The following is a 24,689-nucleotide window of genomic DNA, read 5'->3' as shown; positions in this document are numbered from 1 at the left end:
ATGGGTTATTTTAACACTTCTAACGGACTGCAAATTAGGAGTGCTCTATAAAACACACACAAATAGCAATGACTTTCTTTTCCTGTAGGTGTCCCCAACCCACTCCACTCCATCGATTAAGGCTTCTCCAAGCGCCTTGCTTCAAAACCCTAACTATGGGAGAAAGGATCGCTGGGCATTTAACCATGCATATTATTTCTTGGCTAGGTGAAAGGGAACGTGCTTTGGGGCTTTGGCTGCTGGCAGTTCAGAATACTGACTATTGCTCCTGGGTATGTAAGTTCTTACCATTATAGTGGTACCTCTGTATGATGGGATAGTGAGCTGCTTGTGCGTAAAAGCTTGATCCCTCTGGGGTTTGGCTGGTCATCCAAACCGAGGCACTAACGGAGCCCCCAAAGCATGACTCCGTCAGTCGCTGGTAGAATCTGACAGTGGGCGTCTACGGAATTTACGCCAACATAAAAGCTGTTTGACGGACATGCGCCTTCGTGACTCTCTGCGTGACAGTTTCCGGCGAAGGGTGGGAGTTCCTAATGGGGGTTTTGTTACCTCTTCGCTATTCTCACTAGAAGTATCCCAGAGCCTCCCCTCCGCTGTGACTCCTGCACTCCCCCTGCTGGTTCCTTCCTCTGCTGCAGATTCTCTCCTATTCTCCTGGAGCCTGTCCACCACCTGTCCCTCCAATGGCAGTTCCCTGACATCCACCTCCCCCCCAGGGCCCCCTTCACCCCCTCCCGCCTCCTCTCCCACTGGCGGTGAGGGCGGAAAGCCCCTGAAGGAACTCTCCTCGTCATCCGAGGATTCAAACACTTCTAGCCACGGCGTACCGTCTCTCTCCCCGTCTTCCTCTTCTTCGTCGGAGTCGGCTTCCTCACCCACCCCTGACTCTGGGAACCCTTCAAACTCTCCTTCCTCATCGGTGGTCCCAAAGTGTTCCCTTCTAAATCGTGCTACGGGTTGCGGTTTTCTTGGGAAACGCTGATGAAATGTTTCTATTAAGACCTCGTCATTGACTACCTCTGCTGGTACCCAAGTGTTTTCCGACTCTACTTCCCCCTCCCATTCTACCAGATATTCCACCTGATTCCCCTTCCACCTGGAATCAATGATTCCTGCCACGTTCATGTCGCGCTCTCTCTCTTCTATCACGGGCGTTTGGGTGGCCTCTCTCTCACGCTCCCCCCACTCACGTCCCTCTCGGTACGGCGACAGTAATGACCTGTGAAATACTGGGTGTAATTTCATGTGACTGGGCAGCCTGAGTTTGAATGCTACTGGGTTGACCTGCTGTATGACCTCAAAGGGTCCCAATCTTTTGGGTCTCAATTTCTTACTCCCGCCCTTGAACGGTAATCCTTGGGTGGATAACCACACCCGGTCTCCCACCCTTATAGTTTCACCTTCCCTCCTATTTCTGTCTGCTTGCTTCTTATATTCTTCCTTGGCTTTCTCTAAGTTAAGTTGAAGCTGACGGTGGATCGCTTCCATCTCTTCAAAAAAAAATTCCGCCGCCGGCACGCTCCACCTCTCCCCTCCCTCTCCTGGGAATGCCCGGGGGTGACACCCATAATTTGCCAGAAAGGGACTCATCCCTGTGGACACGTTCTCCGCGTTGTTGTAGGCAAATTCTGCTAGAGGTAACTTATCCACCCAATCATTTTCTCTGTCTTTTACATAACACCTCAGGTATTGTTGTAAAATCCCGTTTGCCCTTTCCGCTTGCCCATTTGTTTCTGGGTGCCGGGCAGTTGAGAAATTGAGTTCTACGTGCAGTAAGCTCATAAGTTTCCTCCAGAACCTGGAAGTAAATTGTTTCCCTCTGTCGCTCAAAACCCTCAAGGGGGCGCCATGCAACCTAAAAATATGTTCTACAAACAACTTGGCGGTTTCCTCCGCTGTGACCGCATGTGAACAAGCTATAAAATGACACATCTTGGTTAATAGATCTACCACCACCATGACAGCTGTTTTGCCTTTGGATTTTGGCAGGTCCGTCATAAAATCTATGGATACTGCCTCCCATGGCCTTTCTGGCGTGGGTAAGGGTTGTAATAGCCCCGCTGGCGCCACCCTCTCTCCTTTCGCTCGCTGGCACCTGTCGCAACCCCTGACATATTCCCGTACGTCCTCCCTCACCTTGGGCCACCAAAACTCCCTGGTAACCAACCACATGGTTTTGTGCTGTCCAAAATGTCCCGCTGTGGGGCTGTCATGCAACTGCTTGAGTACTCTGCCCCTCAGTTCCCCATCGGGTATGTACAGTGCCCCTTTGTAATACAATGCCCCGTTCTTTTCTTCAAACCCCCCTGTGTTCTCCTCTGTCCTCCTGAGCTCTCTGAGTTTCTCTTGGGCGTATTCATCGTTCTCAGTACCCTCTATCAGTTCCCTCTGCCCCACCAATGCCGCCCCACACACCCAGCGGTCTTCAGGGATTACATGCCTTGTCTCAGGCGCTCCCTCCCCCTCTAAGTACTCAGGTTTCCTGGAAAGAGCGTCCGCCCTCACGTTCTCGGAGCCGGGCACGTAACGAATCTCAAAGTGGAATTTGGAGAACTCCTGGGCCCATCGCACTTGTCTCTGGTTCAGCACTCGGGCTGTTCTCCAGTATTCCAGATTTTTGTGGTCAGTTCGGACTTGAACCTTGTGCTGCGCCCCAATCAGCAAGTGCCGCCATTTCCGGAATGCTTCATGAATGGCGAGCAGTTCTCGGTCGTATACTGTGTAGTTCCTCTCGGATTTGTTCAACTTCCGCGAGAAGAATGCACACGGTCTCCATTCAGACGTATCTTTTCCCGGCTGGAGAAGAACGGCCCCCACCGCTCGGTCTGACGCGTCAGTCTCTACTCTCATTGGTTGTTGTAGATCCACGTGCAAAAGTTGCTCTTCCGACGCAAACGCCTGCTTTAAACGTTCGAACGCCCGCTGCGCTTCTTCCGTCCAAACAAATTTCTTTTTGCTACTAAGACAATCCGTGATGGGCGCTGTTAAATGGGCAAAGTTTTTGATGAACTTCCTATAGAAGTTTCCGAAGCCCAGGAACCTTTGCACGTCCTTCTTGGTCTTTGGTGTTTTCCATTCTAGTACCGCTTGAACCTTGCTGGGATCCATGGCCAATCCCTTGTCAGACAACCGGTACCCCAGGAATTCCACCTCCCTGGTATGAAACTGACACTTCTCCAGTTTCACCCACAGCCGGTTTTCTCGCAGCTTGCTCAGTACCTCTCTTACATCTCGCACATGCTGCTCCTCATTCTCTGAGTACACCAGGACGTCATCTAAGAACGCTACGCAGTTCTTGTAGAGCAGTGGCCCCAGGACGTGATTCATGAATGATTGAAAGCAGGCGGAGCCCGCTTGTAATCCGAAAGGCATAACCCGGTACTCAAAAGCCCCCAAGGGGGTGAACATAGTGGTCTTCCACTCATCCCCCTTTCTCACACGTATCAAGTTATATGCCCCCCTAAGGTCCAGCTTGGTAAAAATTTTCCCTTTTCTCACCCGTGTTAGAATGTCATCAATTCTAGGCATAGGGAAAGTCACTGGTTCTGACACTGCATTTAGGGCCCTGAAATCACATACAAGCCTGGGCCTGCCCGTGTTTTTTTTGTCCACAAAGAACACTGGGCTGCCCCCCACCGCTCGTGACTCTCTGATGAAACCTCGCTTGAGGTTCTTGTCAATGAACTCCCTTAACTCCTGCATCTCACTGTCTGACATTGCATACAGCTTGCCCACTGGCAATTGTGCTCCTGGGAGTAAGTTAATTTGACAGTCAAAGGGTCTGTGCGGGGGCAGTTTATCTGCTTCTTTTTCGCTGAATACGTCAATCAAGTCAGCGTATTGTGGTGGCACCCTCCCCTTGTCCATCACTTCCATCCCTGCTAGAGTGGCCCTGGCCCCTGCCTGAGCCTCTCCCTCCTTGCAGTGTTCTAGGCAATGTGCTGATCCAAAGGAAACCACTCTCTGATGCCAGCCTACTAGCGGATCGTGTAGTGCCAGCCAGCTCATTCCCAAGATAATAGGAGCTCCTCCCAAGGTGGCTACGTTAAACGCTATCAGTTCTGTGTGTCTTGCCACCCTCATTATCATTGGTACAGTTTGTTGGTTCACTTCTCCTCCCAACAGCTCCCTCCCATCAATCGTGGTAACCTGCAAAGGCTTACTTAATGGGATAGTCTGTATCTGGTGTTCAGCTGCAAACTCCTTACTCATGAAATTACATGAGCTACCTGAATCCAATAGCGCTTTTATCTTCAGTGGGTGTCCGTTTGCCAGTTCCAGCAACACCTCTATCACAAGCGCTGGTCTTGGAGGTTCCGGCGTGGGCACATTCACTACTCCCTGGCCTGGCTGCTGTGCCCTGATGTTGGCAACCAGGCGTTGGCTTTTACTTGCTCCGTGATTTCTTCTTTCTCCTTCCCCCCAACAGTTCCCGCCATCCCTTGCCATTCCTTCCTTTGCGGACAGACTCTGGCAAAGTGACCTGGCTGTTGGCAGAGATAGCATCTCTTGCCGCTCTTTCCCTCCTTCTTCCGCCCTTCACTGGTGTTTGAAACTGTGCGCGCGCGCGCTGTTCCAAGTTCCATCGGCTCTGCTGGCGGGAAAGGCTGCTCCGGAATCTCTGGAATGCGGAAGTCCTTCCAACGTTCCCCCTTTCCTTCCCGCTTTTCCATAGCTCTAGCCTCCTGGCGTGCTCCTATGGACAGCGCTGATTTAGTCAGCTGATCCATAGACTCCGCCCTAGGCGCCCGGGAAAGTTCATCTTTCACTGCCGGAGAGAGACCTTCTTCAAACAGCATTTGAATAGGTTCACTAGCAAGGTCCCACCCTAGTCTATGAATCAGCATGGTGAACTCAGTCCAGTACTCACGTACAGATCGGCTCCCCTGTTTACACGCCATTAACTGTCTGTGCACCACCCCCTGCTCGATCTCGCTGGAAAACATCAAGTCCATGGCGCGAAAAAACTTCATAGTGTCCTTTAAGATTTCATTATTGGCTGCCATCAGGGGCCGAACCCAGTCCTTCGCCCCTCCCTCTAGATGGCCAATCACGTACGCCACTCTAGAGTTCTCATCGGGGAAGTCATCAAACAGTAGATTGAGAGCATATTGCATCTCTGTCCTAAAGGCTTGATAGTTCCTGGGATCCCCCCCAAATTTCTGCACCAATCCAGGCACCCGTCTGGCAAGTGGGGTGGTTTTCCCTTTATCCGCATCTTGAGCCCTCCTCTCCTCGAGCCTCGCCGTTTGCAGCGCCAGCTGGACCTCCAACGCCCTGTACCTTTCTTCCAGGCTTGGACCTGCTCCAGCTCCTCCGGTTCCGGCTGGTTCGCTCATGATGCCCTCTGCTTGCACAAGCTGCTTTCAAAGACTGTCAGATTGCTATGATGGGATAGTGAGCTGCTTGTGCGTAAAAGCTTGATCCCTCTGGGGTTTGGCTGGTCATCCAAACCGAGGCACTAACGGAGCCCCCAAAGCATGACTCCGTCAGTCGCTGGTAGAATCTGACAGTGGGCGTCTACGGAATTTACGCCAACATAAAAGCTGTTTGACGGACATGCGCCTTCGTGACTCTCTGCGTGACAGTTTCCGGCGAAGGGTGGGAGTTCCTAATGGGGGTTTTGTTACCTCTTCGCTATTCTCACTAGAAGTATCCCAGAGCCTCCCCTCCGCTGTGACTCCTGCACTCCCCCTGCTGGTTCCTTCCTCTGCTGCAGATTCTCTCCTATTCTCCTGGAGCCTGTCCACCACCTGTCCCTCCGATGGCAGTTCCCTGACACTCTGATTATGAACTTAATTCGTTCCAGAGGTCTGTTATTAAGTTGAAACTGTTCTTATCCTGAGGCATGCTTTCGCTAATGGGGCCTCCCGCTGTGCACACACCTCCAGTGCACGTTCACATCCTGGGGCAAAGTTCGCAAGCAGAAGCAGCTACTTCCGGGTTAGCAGAGCTCGTAACCTGAAGCATTCGTAACCAGAGGTACCACTGTACTGATATCTTTAAATGTACCCCAAGTTCATTTCTTTTTATGCACAGACCAGGACACATCTGTTTGTATAACAAAGGGCAGGGATTCCCTCCACTGCCATGGCCAAAAAAGCCATCTGTGTACCTTTCCCCTCATTCCCATCCTTTCCAGGATACAAAAGTGAAACAGATTATTCAATGAACTCTCCTTTTCTTTTAACATAAGCAACCGACAAAAATATTTCTTAATCAAATGACAAATTTGCTTGGAATCCCAAAGGAATAGCCTCTGCAGTAGAGATCATTCAATTAAAGAAATATGAGGTGAAGGGGAGAATCACTCACCATCGACAGTCATCATCATTGCATGTACCCGTTAGATCAAAACGGCAGAAACACTGTTTAGGCTCAATCATATTGCTGTAGGATACTGAACTGAGGTAAAGCTTTTCTTTTGTTCGAAAATAGGGACTAAACCTAAGCAAAGTAACAATATAAGATGTTAATATATCCAGGCCAATAAAATTAGCTCATGGTTAACACACAAACATGTACTAACGGTACTAAAATTGAACTTCACTTTTCGAAGATAATCATAACCATAAGCAGATATGTAGTACCACCTGCTGTTCATCCCAAAAGGGAATAGAAGCTTGTTTTTCTTTCATCCACAAAAGTATTTAAGACCAAGTCAGTTGGTAGTTCTTAATTCTTACTACCCACTTTTAAGAAATAACTCTGTATTCTATATGTATTTTGTAGCTGTTTTTGTTTTTTGTTTACATGTGTATGTGTTCTCTTCATGTAATGCATTTAAATTGTCTACAGTTTGGTGTTTGTTGTTCTAAATGAAAGTCCCAATAATTACAAATGCAAGAGCGATTTAGCAACATTTGCTACCAAACTCATTTCTCACATCTGCAGAGCTCTTACTCTTCAAGGATCATAAATGTAGCTATAGTTCTACAGCTCTGTTCTCCATTGCTACTCCAAAGCTCACCATTCTTTCATATAAAGGAGTTTACAACAGAAATCCCCAAGCATACTCAAAGCCACTATGCAACATAGCATCCTTAATCAACTCAGTATTCATACCTGTAGGATTTAAAAACAAGAAGTGGGCTATGATAAGGTCCAAACGGATATGGCTTCCCTTCTGTTTGTTTACTTGGAGCTGTGAAAGGGTCCACGTCCACTTTTATTTCCTAGGGGAAAGATACAATATATAACCATACAGAGACTCAAGCCACAGTAATTCATTAAAAAAACTTGATCTTTTAGTATTAAATAGTACACTGAATTACCTGCCCATGTAAGTTTTCTTCATTAGAAACCGTAAGCATGGTATTTTCTCTCAAGAGATCTTTTAAGCCATCAGCTTTCCCATAGAGTTTTTTCAGTTCATCAATATTCAAACCCAAAAAGAGCTCGGGTTGTTCTATTGCCTTTTTAGAAAGTTTGCTTGAAGTTTCTTGCTTGGGGGTGTCAACGTGCTTAAGGTTAGGTTTAGTAGAAGAATTTGATTCTCTGAAAGACCTTCTTCGTTCTCTGGTGGAATTGGACAAAATTTCATCATCACAATAATTCTCTTCTGTATCTAATGTCAGTTTGTCTTGTGTCAGATCATGAAGGGAAGGCTGAGGTAGTGCAAAATCAGGTTCCTCTTCTGTAACAGGAAGAATATTTGATCGGTCCTTAGTCTGATGGGCATGGGCCTCCTTCAGCTGCTGAATTTTTAGAGCATATTCATACTGTAGTTGCTGTAATCTTTTTTTCTCCAGTGCAATCAGCTCTGCTGAATGTTTCTTGGGGCTCGACGAAGGAGATTTCTCCAATTTCAATATTTTGTTTGGCTGCCAAGAAGCACGCTCAAAATTCTTAATACTTCACATTTACAGTCAAGATAAATAAATAAATACACACACACTTCTGACTAGCTTTATAGTTTAAATTCTTACCAGACAATTCACACATACAAATGGGAAAAACAGAGCATAATTTACCAGTGGTATAACTATTAGGGTTTCAATTAATCTATGTCATTTCAAGTATATTTCCAAGAATCCACAATTTTGCTCTCCGTGGGAAGAGCTAATTCAGTCCTTAACAAAGGTGACAAACCGCAGGCTCTCCCCCAACTTAGACTAGCGGGGAGAGGGGATGGATAATCCGAAGGCCAGCCTGGAATTTGTTTTGACTCTATGCATGTCAGGTGCTTGGAACATGTGCACTTAGCCTACAAATACAGAAAACAACCTCCAAACTGATCTGTTTGCTTCCCAGCAAGGGCACAGACTAAGCCAGTCTCTGCATCCTCCATGCAGCTCCAAGCTGGTGGGAGCAGATGGAGTTTGTCTCTGTTCTAATGGGATATTCTGAGCACCTGACAAACTCCAAGCCAAGCCTCCAGCTCTGCCTCCTATTGTCCATCTGAGCTGGCAGAAAGAAGTGTGTGGCCTTGAATACACAATGACAGCTTTTTCTTTGCACTTACTAGGCAAGCCTTTACCCTGCTGAGCTCAGTACTACCTAGAGAGCAGGGGCATGTTTTCACATAGTACAGAATCCCTCACACTGCCTTCCCCAGTTCTAACCTTAGGTCTGAAATGGGCAGAGGGGGATTGTCTCTGACATCGTGCTGTATTTCAGAGGCTCGGCATAAAGTGAAATGTCAACAAGCTTTTAGGTACAGTAGTGTAAGTTTTAATATTCAAATTTGTTGAACGTGATCTCTGAAAGCTATGATTTCCCAGAATGGACCCAACAGTTGAGGTGCATTTCATGGGATTTTTGACTTTTTAATAGTAAGGATAATAAATGAGCACCAAGATCCCTGTGCCGGATCACAAATTGAATTTGAAAATCTCACTTTCAAATTCCATGTGGCAAGGATGGGTGCCCTTTGAGAAAGAACTCCAAACCCTCCTTAGCACGCAGAAAAAGTAGGATGCTACTTGAATTGTGGCCAGTGTTCATAATGCAACAATCCCTTACGCTTTCTCCAAGAACTGAGAACTGGTATTATAAAGCACAGGTGTGTTTGGAAGTTCATTTCAGCTCTCGGTTAATATTCTTGTTTTCTGGTCTACAATCTGTAACAATGGAAGTCCATTAAATACAATGATAGCTTCTTTAACACTAAGTTTTCAAGGCTATACTTACTCCAAAATGATCATATTCAAGTTTTCGTTTTCCAAGTTCTTTGCTAGCCAGTGCTTTCGCTCGAGCAAGCTCTTCTCCATATTTTAATGCTAGCGCTTTTTTTGCTGTTACTCGTTGCTGTACTCTGTGGATCTGAAATATTTATGCATTCTTCAGATGTCACATTTGAACCCAAGCATGGATATAAACCAAATAAGCTAACCAATTAGTCTGAAATATGTCTAGTAAAAAATGACTGTCCTACAACACTACAGTTAAACAAGCATGTTATAGTGCTATAGAAAAAGACAACTTACTTGTTCCTGAAGCTTCTTCAAGAACACTTTATTAGCATTTAATATCTTCTCTGCTGCTTGCAGCTGCTCATTAAGTTTTGCAATCTTGCTTTCAGCAAGACGAACAGTCTCTTTCTTTTTTGCCTCTTGCTGCAATAGGTGTTTCAACACAGATTCATCCTTCATCAAGAGAAGTCTAAAGAAAAGAAAATGGAGTTCAAATTTCACCTATATTCATTTCTAGATACAAAAGCTGTATGAAATTAGAGCCACCATCTAAACTGTTCAAAGTATCTAGGTATTATTTAAGTTTATATTAAGGTTATTGTTGGGGGTTTTTTAATGCTGTGAAGCTGCAGTGAGCATTATACTGGGGTGGGAAGGCACAGGCAGAAAAACACAGAGAAGCGGAGAGCTGGTGGGGAGATCACCACTGCAGTTTTCCAGCAGACAAGGAAAGCTGCTTGTGAAGGAGCAGCACCATTCAAGATCCAATCCTTCTGCTTAGTAGGAAGTTCCAATCATGCATGGTGCTGCTCCTTCATGAGCAACTTCTCTGCACACAAGTTAAGGGGCGGATCGGAGAGAAGGGTAGAGCGAGGATGGCTGCTGGGGAGAGGCATCAGGGACGAAAACTAAGGAGCCAGGATCAGGGAGCACAGCACCCAAACAGGCTGCCCCCAACCAGCAAAAGGCAAACAAATAAGAAGAGGACTAAATGAGCTTCTTTAAAGCTGTTGTTTTATTTTCACTGAGATTAAGGAAAGTCATTCTCTCATAGTATTTTGTTCATAGGCAGGTCCAGCTGTTTCGATACCTAAATCCGCTTGTATGTGTAGCATAGTATGGGTGCAAAGTTCTCATGTTCAGATAAGGGATTTTTTACATAATGAGTGGACAGATAGTGGGACCTGCATGTAGTTAAAGTGAAGAGTCCCAAACACACAAACAACACATAGTAACCATTGCTACGGAGGGTTACCATTAAGATGAGGAGACTTACTTGTGTTTTTTGAGTTTTGCCTCTGCATCCGTAACTTGTTTTGTTACTATTGCTATCCTACCAACCCCATCAACTTCAACGTCAGAGTTTGCTGGTGATGAACTTGTCTTCAAGGGTTCAGATATTATCAGGCGTTGTTTCTCCCTGCTAAAATATTCAAGACACATTATTTTCAAAACTTCAGTTTTCAGACAAAAATCTGAAGCTCATTTTCCAAGAAAGATTTGTTATCACTACCACTTTGAATTAGAATAGCTCACAAGATAATTTATAAATAAAACCAAAGCTTTAAATAAACAAAATAGAATCATTAAAAAATATGGATGACTACATCAGGCCACTGATTTTTAAATCAGTCAGTTTTTGGCTAAAAACTCAAGTGCTTTTCTTGATTTTCACTGTGCGAAGCCCAAATACCTGGCAATCTCTTCTTTTAGGAGTCTGTATTCAATCTTTTTATCTTCTGGTAAGGCCTCTGGGGTTCTTACAGGGTTGTTTTCTTTTTCAGATTTTAAAGGTGCTTTGGGTTTTGATGCCTGTAACAGAAGAATCCAACACTGTTATATATAGGAACCAAAATAAAAAACTGAAATTATTGAAGAAAGGGAAATTGGATTTACCACAAAGTTTCTTTCTATCTAGAAGACAGGATTAACACTACTAATTCAGAAAGCAGGGTCAACCAACTTTGCCTCTTTTAAAAGGAGAGTTCCTCTCCAGTTTTGGAAAGGAAAAAAAACTTGAGTAAGAACAAACTAAGTGTAAGACTTGAGGAAAAAATGTGCCACCCACAAGGGAACGGGAATAGCCAGGGAAATATAAGGGAAAAGTAAGTAGCAAAAAGACACTTGCAAAAGGATATTATGAGTCCAAGTTATAGCTTATTTTAACAGGATACAACTTGCCCCCACAGCCACCCAAAAGTCAAATCCTTCTCTAGTGCTGGCAAGATCTTACATGCTCTCCTACCTAGCTATGAAGATTCCTTCTGTAAAGTTATGTCCAACTTCTCTTTTTCATTTAATGGTAGAAGACCAGGCAGAACAAGGATACTCTGAAGCAGAACCACATTCCGCAGTGGGTTCCAGAGTAAACAGACTATTATGGGCAATTCTCTGGAAAACCTGCCATGGCACACACCTACTGAAAGAGGCACACTGCTGGAGCCCAAAGTAAATACGCATTGACTATCTCATATCCCCAATTAAAAATGAGGGCCAGGACAAGAAAGCAGTGCAGTGCTGCCGACTCCTGTGCTCAACTAGCAGTCTTCACCAGCAAGAGTGTGAAACAGGACCTCCTTCACTGAATGAGAACATGAGAAAGGAGACCTGGAGCTCTGAAGGGTGATCTGCTTATTGTATAGCTACCCAAAGGGATCAGTGCGAACAAGTACTAAGCTCCTGCTTTCACTTCAGGTGCAGGGAGGAAAATAAGACAAAATGTACTTAAAGATAAAAGGCTGGCAATGACTTTCACTCCTTGTCAGAAGGCGGGCTCAAGGACTGGGATGAACTCTTCTCTGAAAGGAATAATTTGTTTCTCCTAACTTCTGAACCAATTAAGTCTACCCATACCTTCCAACATTTCTCCAATAAAAATAGGGATGTCCCATTCCATAACCATAATTTTACTATTTATATCCCACACATCTTACTGGGTTGCCCCAGCCACTCTGGGCTGCTTCCAACATATATAAAAACATAATAAAACATTTTTTTAAAAAACCCTCCCTATTCAGGATTGCCTTAAGGCGGCTTGGGGGTCAGATAACGCCATACCCTCCAACATTTCTCCAATGAAAACAGGGGTGTCCTAAGGAAAAGCAGGACATTCCAGGATCAAATCAGAAACCAGGACAGCTTCTCTAAATCAGGGACGTCCCTAGAAAATAGGGACACTTGGAGGGTTTGTCCTTCCTGTTCTCCTACCTATAGACAAGGAAGTCTGTTTTACACAGCTGGCCATTGCAATACACAGCAAATGCAGGTTAAGATTTTAAAAAACTACGTTTCATGTGCTCTTTTCAAAGAGTGTCATTTCCACATCCATTTTATTTACCTCTACAGTCCTTCGAGCTTCTTTGATCATAGATTCTAGGCCACCAAACACACTAGCAGCAGAGATGGGTTGTTCCGCATCTGATTCACTGTCATCTGAATCATTCAGTGTAACCACGACTGACTTGTGCTTTGGAAGCTAAAGAATTAAAAGGTTAAATAATTTTGAGTGAGCAGTAATCTTAAGAATAGTGGTGTTGTTCTTCTTTGAAAGAAACAGTACACAGGAACCAACCTAACCCACCTCCAAAATGCTACTGTTCCCAGCTGCCGAATCAGCACAAACCAACTACCTAGGATTTTGCATGTTAGTTTCTTGCCCTACTTTGGCAATGTTAACCTCAAACATGATGCACCTTCCTATATGAAGCCAAGTAAAAAATATTTCATTACCGTAATCACTGTTCGTGGGAGTCTTGGTACTCTAATAATCTTTGTGTTCTTTACACGAGGTTGAGAAACAGTGTTAATACTGACGGCTGAAAGATTGCTTCTTGGCACGGCATGGGAGTTATTGGGGAAAGGCGGTGAAGGTGGACCACTATTACTTGAGTTCTCCTATAAATAAATAATCAGAAAAGCCACTGTGAAAGGCTTTCAAATATTTAAATACACAAATGCTGCAAAAACGGAACACAAATATAGCCTGCTCAGCCTGTTAGAAGCTGCCATTTTAGAAGGCATAGATTTTTAACGACAACAGAAGCCATTGAGCATGGAAATGGCCACCATCAGCTGTAAGTAAAGTAATCGTTGCTCAGATTTCAACCATGTGAAATGTCATAATCCTACTAATTATCCAGCTGAAATAGCTGGGACAATACCAAACAAGTGGGAGGCAACTTGTTCAGTTTACAGCAAATTTAACCCTAACCAACAGAACTTTAAACTCCTTTTAAGGTTAAAGAACAGATTATGACGGTTAAAGAACTGCATGCCACCTTCAAGTTGTCCAGTCACACTTTTGTTTTTCCAAACTAACACAAAAAACTTTTCTAGTGTAATGCAGATCATAATGCACCAGGGCTGACATCTAGTGGCTATATTTAGAAGTGATGAATACCTCCGGTTTGAAAGCTCGTTTGTTTGCTAGAGATTTAAGTAGCTCTTCTCGTAGCAACATTTCTTCCTCCTCCTCCTCATCTGCAAATGGTGGTTTGGGTGGCTGTTCGGGTTCTTCAGGTGGAAGTGGAGGAAGGGGTGGTAGTGGCTCAAGAGAAGCACTTGAAATACCTTCCACATACAACTGGCTACCTGGTGGCAATGCCTTAAAACGTTGGAAAGGAAAAGAGAAATCGCTTAATTACTACTTGACCTTCACAAATAGTGTGCCAAGCACATCTGGCTCATGCTACACTTCAATACAAAACATCAGCAACTCCAAAAGCCAAGATACTGCAGTTGAAAATCAAGATTTTCCAAGACAGAAAGGAACAGAGAATGACTTGCTTATTCAAAACCATTAGTCGCCAGTACTAGACTGCACTAAGCAGTTGAACTTACTCCCAGGTAAGTGATTTTAATTATCCATTTTAGTTCCTTAAATAACATTTAAGCAACACAACTCTAAAAACACACAAAAGTTTAGTAGTAAGTAGCTATATACTGACTGTGGATTTTTTATTTTTTTATTTCCAGTAGAAGAAATAGGTAGCACAGGATACAGAAGCTCAATGAGTATTAGTACTAGCATTAATCAGTAATAAGAGTGGGGCTAGAAATAATTTTGATCCAGGTCAAGTCCCATTTCAATATATACCAGAAGAAATAACTTCCAAGACAGCCTGAAGGGATGCACACAAAAGAGAAGCACATCATAATTTAAAGATAGGCTGGTCTAACAATATTTCTGGTTTCAAACGTTTCTACTTCAAAACGACCATCTTGAAAAAGCACTTACTGAAATCTGTGCTGCAAGAGGCAGTGTTATTTGTGGAATGGTAGGAGAAAAGTATCCAGCAGGGCATTCAAAATACGGAGGCTGCACTGGAGATGATGCTACAAAAGGATTATGGAAAGCAAAAAATAAAAGGTTACACTAGGCAAGATTTTATTTCTATAACCTTTATATACAGTCGTACCCTGGAAGTCCAATGGAATCTGTTCCAGAAGTCCATTCGGCTGTCAAAACCAAAGCGTGGCTTCTGATTGGCTGCAGATAGCTCCTGCAGCCAATCAGAAGCCGCAGAAACCCTGTTAGATGTTCGGCTTCCAAAAATAGTTCACAAACCAGAACAGTCACTTCTGTTTGCGGCATTCATGAACCAAAGCTTTCAAAAACTAAGCTGTTAGAAAACCAAGGTACAACTGTACTTCAATTCATAAAAACCATCAAGACCCAAACAATAGAATAAGCAGTAATTTCTCTCATCACATACTGCTCCTACTCTTATGCTGGGTCAGCTATTGATTTTTTTTATTTTTCATGTAGCAGCCATAACAATAGATAAATGAGTAAATAAAACAGTAGAACACAAGCTTTAATTATGGCTTCATTAGGAAATCAGCAAAAATAAAATGTTGTAATCCACACATTAGGTAAATTAACACTTACCAGGAGAGTTAGTTTCACTTTCTGTGTCCATGGCAACTTCATCGTAATTATCATATTGATAGATTCCTCCTGCACTCTCCGTAGATTGCTTATCTATTGACCGTCTCAAGTCTTTATCTGAAGACTACACAAAAAACAAGTTTGGTTAGCCTCAGATATATTTTATTTCCTTTCTTAAACACATGCAATGCTGCCAGTTTTGCCTCAAATAGCTGCCCACTTGCAGGAAGAAAAGCTATATGAAAGATAGCAGTGGCAAACTACTGACTCCTATTTGCTGGATCTTCTCTCGTAACAACTGTGGTTTCAGTAAGGGACAGCAAGCAGCAGAATAGTTCGTTTTTACAAAACACTGCATTTTTCAAAGCTACCAAGTCATACTGTAATTATTTTTAAGTGTGTGGGAAGGCAAATCTCCCAACCATTTCCAACCTGCAAAAAATGAATAATTATGATCCCCTGGGTCATGACAACAGAATGGTACAGTTGGCATCAGCATATGGCATGGCCTATCACAAGGCTAATGTCAGCCTCTTTTTTAAAAATCACTGAGCGCTGATTGAAGCAGCTACAGCTGCAGCTGCAGCTACTGTAATTATCCTTGTCTCCAATGACCCCGGGCTCCTTTCCATCCCTGGGGTGTACATCAGGTGTGAGGCCCAACTGGAAGTATTGCAAGAAAGAGAGTGAGCCACTGACAGAGAAATGCCTTGACAATCCTAGGCAGGTGCCCATCAGTGGAAATAGGCCTGGAAGCCCCGAGTAGTACAGAGTGCAGTGCTTCTCCTCTGTTGCTGGCTGGCCACTGCTGCTCCCCCCCCCAATCCAGGTGACTAACTACGGTATTCTGGGTAGCGAGAGAAGTTGTCAAGGTGGTCAGCCAGTAGTGACAGGGGAAGCATTGAAATCTGTGTTCCTCTAGGGTCCCCAATCCCTCAAAATTAAATTCTCTTTTCCAACACACAATGGAGCACCAGGAAATAAAGAAAATTAAAAGGAACAGGCCCCAGAGGAGGCATTCCTTTTCTGCTGGTGACAGTTCTTCATCCTCAATCTAGTGTTGCCAAGCAGGGTGGGTCTACAGAGGGCATTTGGCAGAAAGCCCTCTCCATCCTGGAGCTGACCCTGCGAAAACCTAGTTGTAGGACTTGAACTCCATCGTCAGCCATGAATTCGTATTATGGACTCCAAATGAACTTAAAACTACTTCAGATTCTGGGGAAGAATGTGCTACAGTTAGAAATATAGTTGGAGGGATTCAGGAATTTCTGCAATTTCTCACTGTTACAACACCTTGCACATCCAGTCGCTGCTTTTATTCCCCAATGAAAACACAAGTGGAAACAATCCCTTGTGCTTTCAGGATGCAATTTTACACAAGTGCTTGTGGCACTGCTCACAAGAGAAAATTCTCAAATCATAGATATTTACACCACCATTCCTAATCAACTTAAAAACATGACTAACAAAATGAGTGTAAAATTTACGGTGCCTCAGCACAGTTGCCACTAATTTATAAGGCCTCACTACTTACTAGTGAGAATTTTATGCCTAAGTTGGTCTTCCTACGCATCTGTATCAATTTCCATTTGCAATTCCTTTGAAAACCATTAGGTTGAGGGAAAAAAACCCATTGTTAACGACTTTCAGTTTTTAATGTGTATAATATACTTGAATTTAAAAGTTCTCGTTTTCCAGATAGCTCAGCAATTTTTGCTTACATAGCACTACCAAATGTTTTACAACCCTTATTTCATAAAGCCCAGCAAACTAGAGAAGATGGTCAGTATTTCTGATAGAAAACAGGCTAAAAGACAGCAAGTTGTCCAGGACCAATATGTCTATATCCAAAGAGAGCTAAGATCCTCAAGTCCTAATCTAATCCTGTCAGATCATGGGTCACCAAGATGAGCAAACCCCACCCCCACCCCCAACAGCAACATTAATTACACAAGTACTTCCATGTTAAAGCCATACTCCATGCCTGTCAATTTACCTTGCTTCTTGATCTTGCCTTGCTTCCAACCAGCTTCATAAACCTATTATACTGTTCTTCTTGATTTGAAAGATCACGGATTTTTCTTATTTCCTCTTCCCTTTTCCTTCTCTCCTCCTCCTCTTCTTGTTTCCGTTGTTCCTCTTCCTTCTGACGCCTTTCTTGTTCCTTCTGTTGTTGCAGTTTTTTCCACACTTTTGTTTGCTGTTTCCTCAGTGCTTGCTTAGCTTTAAATAAGAGTATTGATTAATTACACTTAATTTTTCCAAAGACACACAACAAATCTATGGAGAAAGTAAGCTGTCAAATATTGAACATTACAGATCTCAACTTGGAAAGCCACTGCTTACCACTTTAACCATTTACCTGCAGTGCTGGTTTTTTTGGCCGAATGCGATTTTGTGCTGGTTTTGATCTTTTGTGGTACATTTTTTGCCTTTGTAAGTTTTTCCTTGCTTTCTTTCATCACTTGTTGCTCTTTCTGTTGCCATTTTTTACTGGCAGACTGCAAAGCTAGTAGTCTTAGCTGCAACTCTGACACTTCCTCCTCTTCATCAAGCAATTTCTTTTGTGAAATGAAAAGCACACACACACTTCAGTTCTTTATTCATCATTAAACTGATATTTTTAAAAGGTTTTGACAAAAAAACATCACTCTATGCAAAACACTAGCTACAGTACCCATAGAAGGATGGTTTTCAAACTTTACAGACAGAATCCTAAAACACATTTTACTCAGGCGTTAGCCACATTTAACACTGTAGGACTTGCTTTGAAACAACATACATAGGATTGCACTGTAAGTATACATTAGGCTAGAGCTAAATTTTAAGTGACTGATGTTGCAGCTGGAAAAACAAGTGGCTCCACTTACCTTCTCTACTGAAGCATCTGATGGGCTAAGATTTTGTTCTCCTTGCTCTTTTTCATCTACTGTTTAAAAATATAAATGATATATTTTATCAAGCACAATGACAAAATAAATGAATTTAAGCATGCAAAGGAACTGTCATATTATACATAAATTTCTAACATGTATATTAAGCAGAATATGCTGCAAAATCTATATGCCTGGTTCTTTTACTCTTTCCATGGTCCCAATTTATACTTGCCCTGTGTGCAAAAGCAAGCACACATTCCCTTAAGTTCCTGTCTTCCTCTCTTATTTTATTATTACATTACACAAGAGGTGTACTTCATACTGGGGAAAACTCATGCTTCCCGGTCACCTTAATACTTCCACTAATTCTGTGACGCAGTCTGAAGGCCTGGAAGCATCAGCATCACAGTGTGAGAAACTCAAGCAGAGGGTCCCAGGCACCCCCAAACTCATTATCAAGATCAGCTCAAGACCTCAACTCATAGAGCAACACTGCAGATTCCAAACTATCTACTCTTACAGTCAGGTCCAGGCTTGGTTTGTCCACACTACTATTGTAAAGAATGCTTGCTATGCCCTCAAATGAAACATGCAGCATTTCCAACAGCAAAAAGGTAGAAAAATAGATAAGCATCTCTCCTCCAGTACTAAACAGCACTCTAGATTCAATCTGTTCCAAGTTCCCAGGCAAACAATGGTCAAGGAATGGAAAGATAAAACAGAAGTGCATGCCAAAGTTATCAAACAAATGAGGGCATGGAATTCCCCCTACACATTATTTTTGCAATGTACTTTTAATATATGTTAAAGATTGTTGTTTGATTCTCTTTTTATTCTTGACTGCCTTTACTTGAGTTATATTCTGTTAGTAAAACAAGATATAAACATTCTTAAGAAATGTCACGTTTTCAAAACACTTCTCTTTTTACCAGTAATAAAAGTTAAATAAAAACAAACTGTAATCTGTGCCAACATTACAATGTCTCTAAAAATGCAAGCTACTCTGTCACAAGCAAAAGCAGTTTTAAAAATTACAGAAAGGATAAAAACATAAGTTTATTACACATAAAGAACAATTACCTTGACTGGCATCCAGTAATTCAGTTTTCTGTGACACTTGTTTTACTCCATCTTTCACTTTTTTCAACTTGCTCCTCTCAGCTAGGGTTGGCAGTTTTTGCCTGAGAGGCTTCAGTTCAAATGCCTGAAAGGTTAACACTTTATTCTTCTCCTCAGGAGACACTTCATTTACAGCATCCTTTGTAATACTGATATTTTCTGTAGATACTTGGTCCTCAGGACTGGCCATTTCATCGTTGCCTTGTGGAGTTTCCTCTTTGTTATTCAGAGCCAGTTTCTCATCTTTATTAATATATTCAAGTTCTAGTTGAATCTGCTTATATTTCAACAACAGATCCTCAAAACTCTCTTCAACAGAGTTATCATTCTTAGATGAATAGTTCTGCTTTCTAGATGGAGATTTTCCAAAGCTTTTGGCTAATTTATTTATTAAGAAAATGGTCTAGAGTACATTTGTCACTTGCACCATTGTAAGGAAGTGATCAAAAGCATATAGCCACTGAAACCTTTCATTCCAAACAGCAATTCAATCATGTTTCAACATGCAGGAGATAATACATACAACTTCCATGTTTACTCACACAGTGCTTCCTTACAAGATTCTGCAGTAAGTGAAGCGGCATTCTCTTGTCCTCTTCCCAAACATCTGACGCCAGGCATTGCAACCACCCCTTTGAAGAGGTTTCCTGACCTCAATTCCACTGCCACAACCAGTTTGGTTTCTTTCCCTCCTGGGACACGCCAACTCTCATTATACACATCCCAGATGATTTCCTCCCCTAAAGTATTTTCTGACCACAATCTTAAATGTTAGCAATACACAACTACTTCTGGCTGGCCTCTTTCATGTTTAAATAAGCTGGTGGCAGATCTACTTAAGTATAAGGAATCAAAAAAACTTAGTTTGGTGAATTTTGATACTTTAGGCAGTATCCAACTAAACAATTCTGCTAGCACAAGGACTTCCGGATATGCAACAGAGCTTTCTCTACCTCTGCTTGTAACCTATAACAGCCTCTAGTACAGAGTCTGAAGCAGGCATGTCCAAAGTCTGCTTCGGGGGCCTAATTTGGCCCGCTGGTTGGTTTAATCCCACCCGTGTGGCTGTTTATTTCCTGGGGTAAACTTCAACCCTAAATGAAACTCAACAACTTCAATCCTAAAAAAAGGTCGACAACTGTGGTCGGCTCCCACGACCCTTCACTTCATTAAATCTGGCCCTCTTTGAAAAAGATCTGGACACCACTAAAACTGCCCTCATTTGTGACACAGATATACCTTAAGGCTGTGTGCACTCTGTGCTAAAAACAATTGAGTTCATTTGTTGTATATGTAAAATTATTTGGATTTGTATATATAGACCTCTTCTTTTTATACTTTATTCTACTACTGCTTTATCTGCAAATGTTCTGGTTTTCCCTAAATACGGGCAACCAGTAGTGCAGGCACAGCTGCTCACCTCTAACTACTAGCAGTATTAAGCTATCACAGGCCTGATTTCACTAGACATTGCCTGCACTTTTAAATATGTCTTTACAACAATAAGAGACGAGAAAGTTGTTTCTGTTAAATGAAACTCCATATACTCAGGAAGCTAAATTCTGTGGCCAGTATGATTTTATGTGCTTTCTTCATTCCCCTAGAACTAGGGCTTCAGGGTTTTAATTAGCTGCCTACACAGTACTTCATTACAGTGGTTCTTTTGAACAACTGCCTCTGATTGGAAAGCATCCTAAAATACATTGGAACAGAATCCAATGGTGTTTCAAAAACAGAAGCTTACTCATGTGTTATGCCAGCTATGCATTGAGGAGCTAATAGGAGTTAGTCCAAAACAAGAGCTCCAGGTTGGGAAATTCTGATCTAACAGAAAACCAATAGCCGTCAAGGGGTAAACGCTAGCCAAAACAGACTTCCACACTGAGCCAGTCATAGGCTTGCATTGCAACATGTTGAACTCAGCTTGTAGTGACAGAGTTACATGCAGAGACTGGAAGGCAAAATCCATTTTCTTTTTCCTAAGTTTCTTTCCTCCAGTGATCACAAGAAGGAATCCATTGGGTTGTCCTGTTTTATTCTCACAACCACTTAGCAGGATAAGGCAAAGCTGAAAAGACAGCAACTCACCATCCAGGACGATCTGGATTAAGCAGCGTCAACATTCCAAGTCCACCACTCTATTTACCATACCACAAGCTTAATTTGGCCATTGAAGCAAGTTATCTGCTTCTAAATAGAATGCAACCCAAGAGAAACAAAAGCAACTCCTTGTGTCATCTTTAGAAGAATAAAACTGGGAGATGAGTAAAAATATACAGTAGCACCAATTGAGAAGCCTCAGCTTTTATCCTATTCTCTATTTACATAATTCCATAAAGACACAGAGATACATATGAGGAAATTACTACATGCAGCTCACACAGAACAAACCAAACAGTTCTCTGTATGCCCCCACAATATGCCTTTTTTATTCTTTCAGTTCATGGGCAAAACTGAAACTAGTAAACTGGACGAGAACCACGCCCTAGACAATGTGTAACTAAAGAATATGACTCTAGTAGTGAACTTAAATTCAGTTTTTAAAAGTTACTTGTTCAAATAATAAATGTGAAAGATATTAATCACTGATGGAATTTCTGACAATGATCAGCTACTCAAGCAATGAGTCCTTGAATATACATTTAAATTTAATAACAAACATAAGCAATCTCCAGTTTCTGCTGTCTAACTGCAGCTCTGACACGAGCATACAGTACATTCATTGCTTGTAAGTTCCGCTTGCCTCCATTCGGTCTTGTCTGGAGATACTAAAAGCTTTTATCAACTTATGCTGTTATGTTACCTGCAGCCATACCTAGATGGAAACTGCCTGGGAATAGTTAAACACATGCTCTAGTAACCTCCGATTTACATTACTGCAATTGAAAAGTGTCTGGAAACTGCAGCTGGTCCAAAATAGGACAGCAAGGCTTTTAACTGGGATATGTTAGTGTGTTAATTATGTTATTGTTTTATCAGCTGTACTGTCTCCCAGTCAGTTTCTGGGATCAAAGTGCTGTTTTTAAATATTAGACCAGACATGGGAAACTTGTGGCCCTCCAGATTTTGGTGGCTTCCATTTCCCAGCAGCCTCAGTTAACATGGCTAACCAAAAGATCCCTCTTACAGGTCCTGCTCAAGGTGCCTCCATTTAGACAGGCAGCAACCATGAACTGTAGAACACTCTATCCAGAGAGACTCATGCAGGCCTAGCATATTCTTTATTGCCGTTCTGGCACCAGGTAAATAAACTTCTATTTTCCCTGTGCCTTTACAAACAAAATGTGATTGTACTAATTATTTTTGTGGGTTTTATTTTACTTTTTGTCATCTGGCTTTAAGCTTGTCTCCACCAGAAATTTTAGACAGTATGCTGTTCTCTGATAGTATTTAAATTGCCGGACAGCTTGAGAATGTTATTGGGCAGCCTTATTTAAATATCCTTCATTTTCTGTCCTTTCACCTGGCTTTCCCCTGTGGCCAACGTTTTCACTTATCTTCTCAAACAGCTACAGCACAGGCACCCTGCTACACAACGAACAACATAATCTTTTCAAACATAAGCCCTAGGAGTTCAATGGGATGTACTCCTAGGATGGCCACCATAATGAATGTAATCTTTGGGGAATTATTCATAAGTAAATATGCTTTAAAAACTGGATGAAAATGATAACATTTCAATAGTACTTTTTAAAGGTACCATTTTAGTACATAGTACTATATACTGATGCAAGAATTGCATGTTTCCGTTCCTCACCCTCAAAGAAAGGGGGAACTATTCCCCCTATGCCTTCAACATTTCAAGGAAATTTACATTTCTCATCCTAAAAACAGAAAGACAAAAATTAAAAACATATTCTCGGTCGAGGACAAACTAAGCATTCCTTGGTTAGGATATTCCCTGCCATCTTCGGTTACACAACTAAAGGCCAGCTGTGTGGCCAGCAAACTTGCTTAAATGTAAAATCAACACTCATTAAGTGTTTCAAGTATTTCAGGCATCACATTTGAAAGCCAATGAGGCTCCTCCCAAGATACCAGATGACATCTTCTGTCTTGGACCACACACTTCACTTCTGCAGAACCTCCTTAAATCTCAATCTCTCTCTCTCTCTCTCTCTCTCTCTCTCTCACACACACACACACACACACACACACACACACACCCTACCTCTGCATTCATTTCCGCTTTGCCCTTTCTACTGTCGTCACTACGGCCTCCACCCAGACCAGAGAAAACAAAACAGGCCGCCGGTCCAACTCCAGGACCACCCTGGGGCCAAACTACCCCATGTTGTAAGAGACCAGGACAGCCAACCCCACCCCACTTCCTGCGAGACGCAGCAGAGAAAGGCCAAGTGGCCTTTTCTTAATGGCAAGGATACATTTCCGAGGAGAGGGTTCCCTCCAGCCCTGGTTCCCGCCGTACCCGCCGCCGCCCCCTCCCCCACCTCCCCCGGGGGGTCTTCCCGGGGGGTTTCCTCCTCGGCTCCTGCCCCATCGGCCCCCGCCCCGAAAAGGCCTTCCTCGGAAGCGGAAGCGGTCCAGGGCGTTGTGGCTGCGCTCCCAGAAGGAGAGCCTGGGGCCGGAGTCTTGGTGCGAGCCGGGCGGCAGCCGCGAGCACGAAGACGACGGAGGCGGCGGCTGCTGCGGGTGCAGCCGGAAAGGTTCCTTGAGTCGGTAGCCGCCGCCGCCGCCTCCTCCTCGGCCATGGAGGTGCCCGAGCTCAGGGGGAGGCTGGTGGCGCAAGTGGGAGAAGCGGCGAGACGAGGAGAGGAGGAGGCTGTTCCGCAGGTCGGGAGGCGGCCTACGCCTGGCGTAAGGGCCCTTGGTGGTGGTGCCTCCGCCGCCATCTCTACTGCTGGGCTCCGGAGGCCCGCTGTCGTTGTTGTCGTCGTCGCTGATTTCCCCGTCCTCCAGCTCCCCTTCCTCTCGCGGAGAGAGGTCGCTCGAGGCCGCCGCCTTCCCCTCAGGCGCAGGAGCCGCCATAAGGGGGTTTACTCAGCCGCTCACCGACGCGGCTTCGAACTGACGTGCACGCGAGCGAGCACACCGTTCACTTTCGGTTCCTTGGCCGAGTGCCGCCGCGGCCCAGTCAGACCCCAAACTTGTACGCGAGACACCACCCTTTCCCCGTTTGCTGGCGCCTGCTCTCGCGAGAGCTCAGCTCCGGCTTCTCTCGCTCGCGCTCTCCCGCTCCCCCCTCCCCACCACCGCGCTTCTCTTTCCTCCGAGAAGGGGCACAGCGAAAACATCACAAAGGGGACGTCGAACGGCATGATGGGAGTTGTAGTCCTCCGCTGTGTGTGGGCAATAGGCAGCGGCGGGGGTCGCCTGCCTGTTCAGCAGCGAGTTCTACACAGCAGTCCGTGGGAAGGAAGAATGATAAATAACGGTGCTTTAACAGTAGAAGTTTAAAGAGAAAGGGCCGGTTCTGGAACTGTATCCCCTCAGAGCGGCCGTTTCAGTGGACAGTGAGGCGACTCCTTTGGGGCGCAGAAGGGTTGTCACAAACCCCGCTCGTGACGCTTAGAGTGAATCTAGGCCCCAAGCGACTCCGCTGCCGTGAGATGTGGTATCAGATTCACGGAGGCTGAGGTTATCGATAGGGAACGAGGCAAAGATGGCTCTAGGCTGCCTCCGAGATCAGAGGCCACTTTCCGTTGA

The 24,689-nt window shown here is 43.8% G+C and overlaps 1 protein-coding gene across 3 annotated transcripts in view; it reads right to left on the bottom strand.

Annotated features, from left to right (window-relative positions):
* ZFC3H1 (zinc finger C3H1-type containing) overlaps nt 1–24,011 on the bottom strand; it is a gene marked incomplete at its 5' end in the record, with an annotated part of 40,501 nt that extends 16,490 nt beyond the window's left edge. For 2 of the 3 annotated variants that reach the window (XR_014555322.1, XM_083698884.1), the window contains 17 exons: nt 6,319–6,450; nt 7,069–7,178; nt 7,278–7,826; nt 9,136–9,267; nt 9,432–9,606; nt 10,414–10,560; nt 10,831–10,949; nt 12,475–12,612; nt 12,867–13,031; nt 13,537–13,740; nt 14,374–14,471; nt 15,028–15,151; nt 17,024–17,250; nt 17,390–17,588; nt 17,898–17,953; nt 18,978–19,400; nt 23,408–24,011. Coding sequence is in view for 2 of the 3 variants with exons in the window: in XM_083698884.1 (XP_083555010.1) it covers nt 6,319–6,450; nt 7,069–7,178; nt 7,278–7,826; nt 9,136–9,267; nt 9,432–9,606; nt 10,414–10,560; nt 10,831–10,949; nt 12,475–12,612; nt 12,867–13,031; nt 13,537–13,740; nt 14,374–14,471; nt 15,028–15,151; nt 17,024–17,250; nt 17,390–17,588; nt 17,898–17,953; nt 18,978–19,400; nt 23,408–24,011 (3,602 nt within the window). Of the gene's footprint in view, nt 1–6,318; nt 6,451–7,068; nt 7,179–7,277; nt 7,827–9,135; nt 9,268–9,431; nt 9,607–10,413; nt 10,561–10,830; nt 10,950–12,474; nt 12,613–12,866; nt 13,032–13,536; nt 13,741–14,373; nt 14,472–15,027; nt 15,152–17,023; nt 17,251–17,389; nt 17,589–17,897; nt 17,957–18,977; nt 19,401–23,407 lie in introns of all 3 variants that reach the window. The other variant, XM_083698885.1, reaches the window with a different exon arrangement.
* Nucleotides 24,012–24,689: the final 678 nt, after the last annotated feature.

The sequence above is a fragment of the Podarcis gaigeae genome (assembly GCF_964106915.1).
Source record: "Podarcis gaigeae genome assembly, chromosome: 10".
NCBI classification, from domain to species: Eukaryota; Metazoa; Chordata; class Lepidosauria; order Squamata; family Lacertidae; genus Podarcis; species Podarcis gaigeae.
The sequence above is the reverse complement of the archived record's forward strand: the minus strand, read 5'-3'. Positions and strand labels throughout refer to the sequence as shown.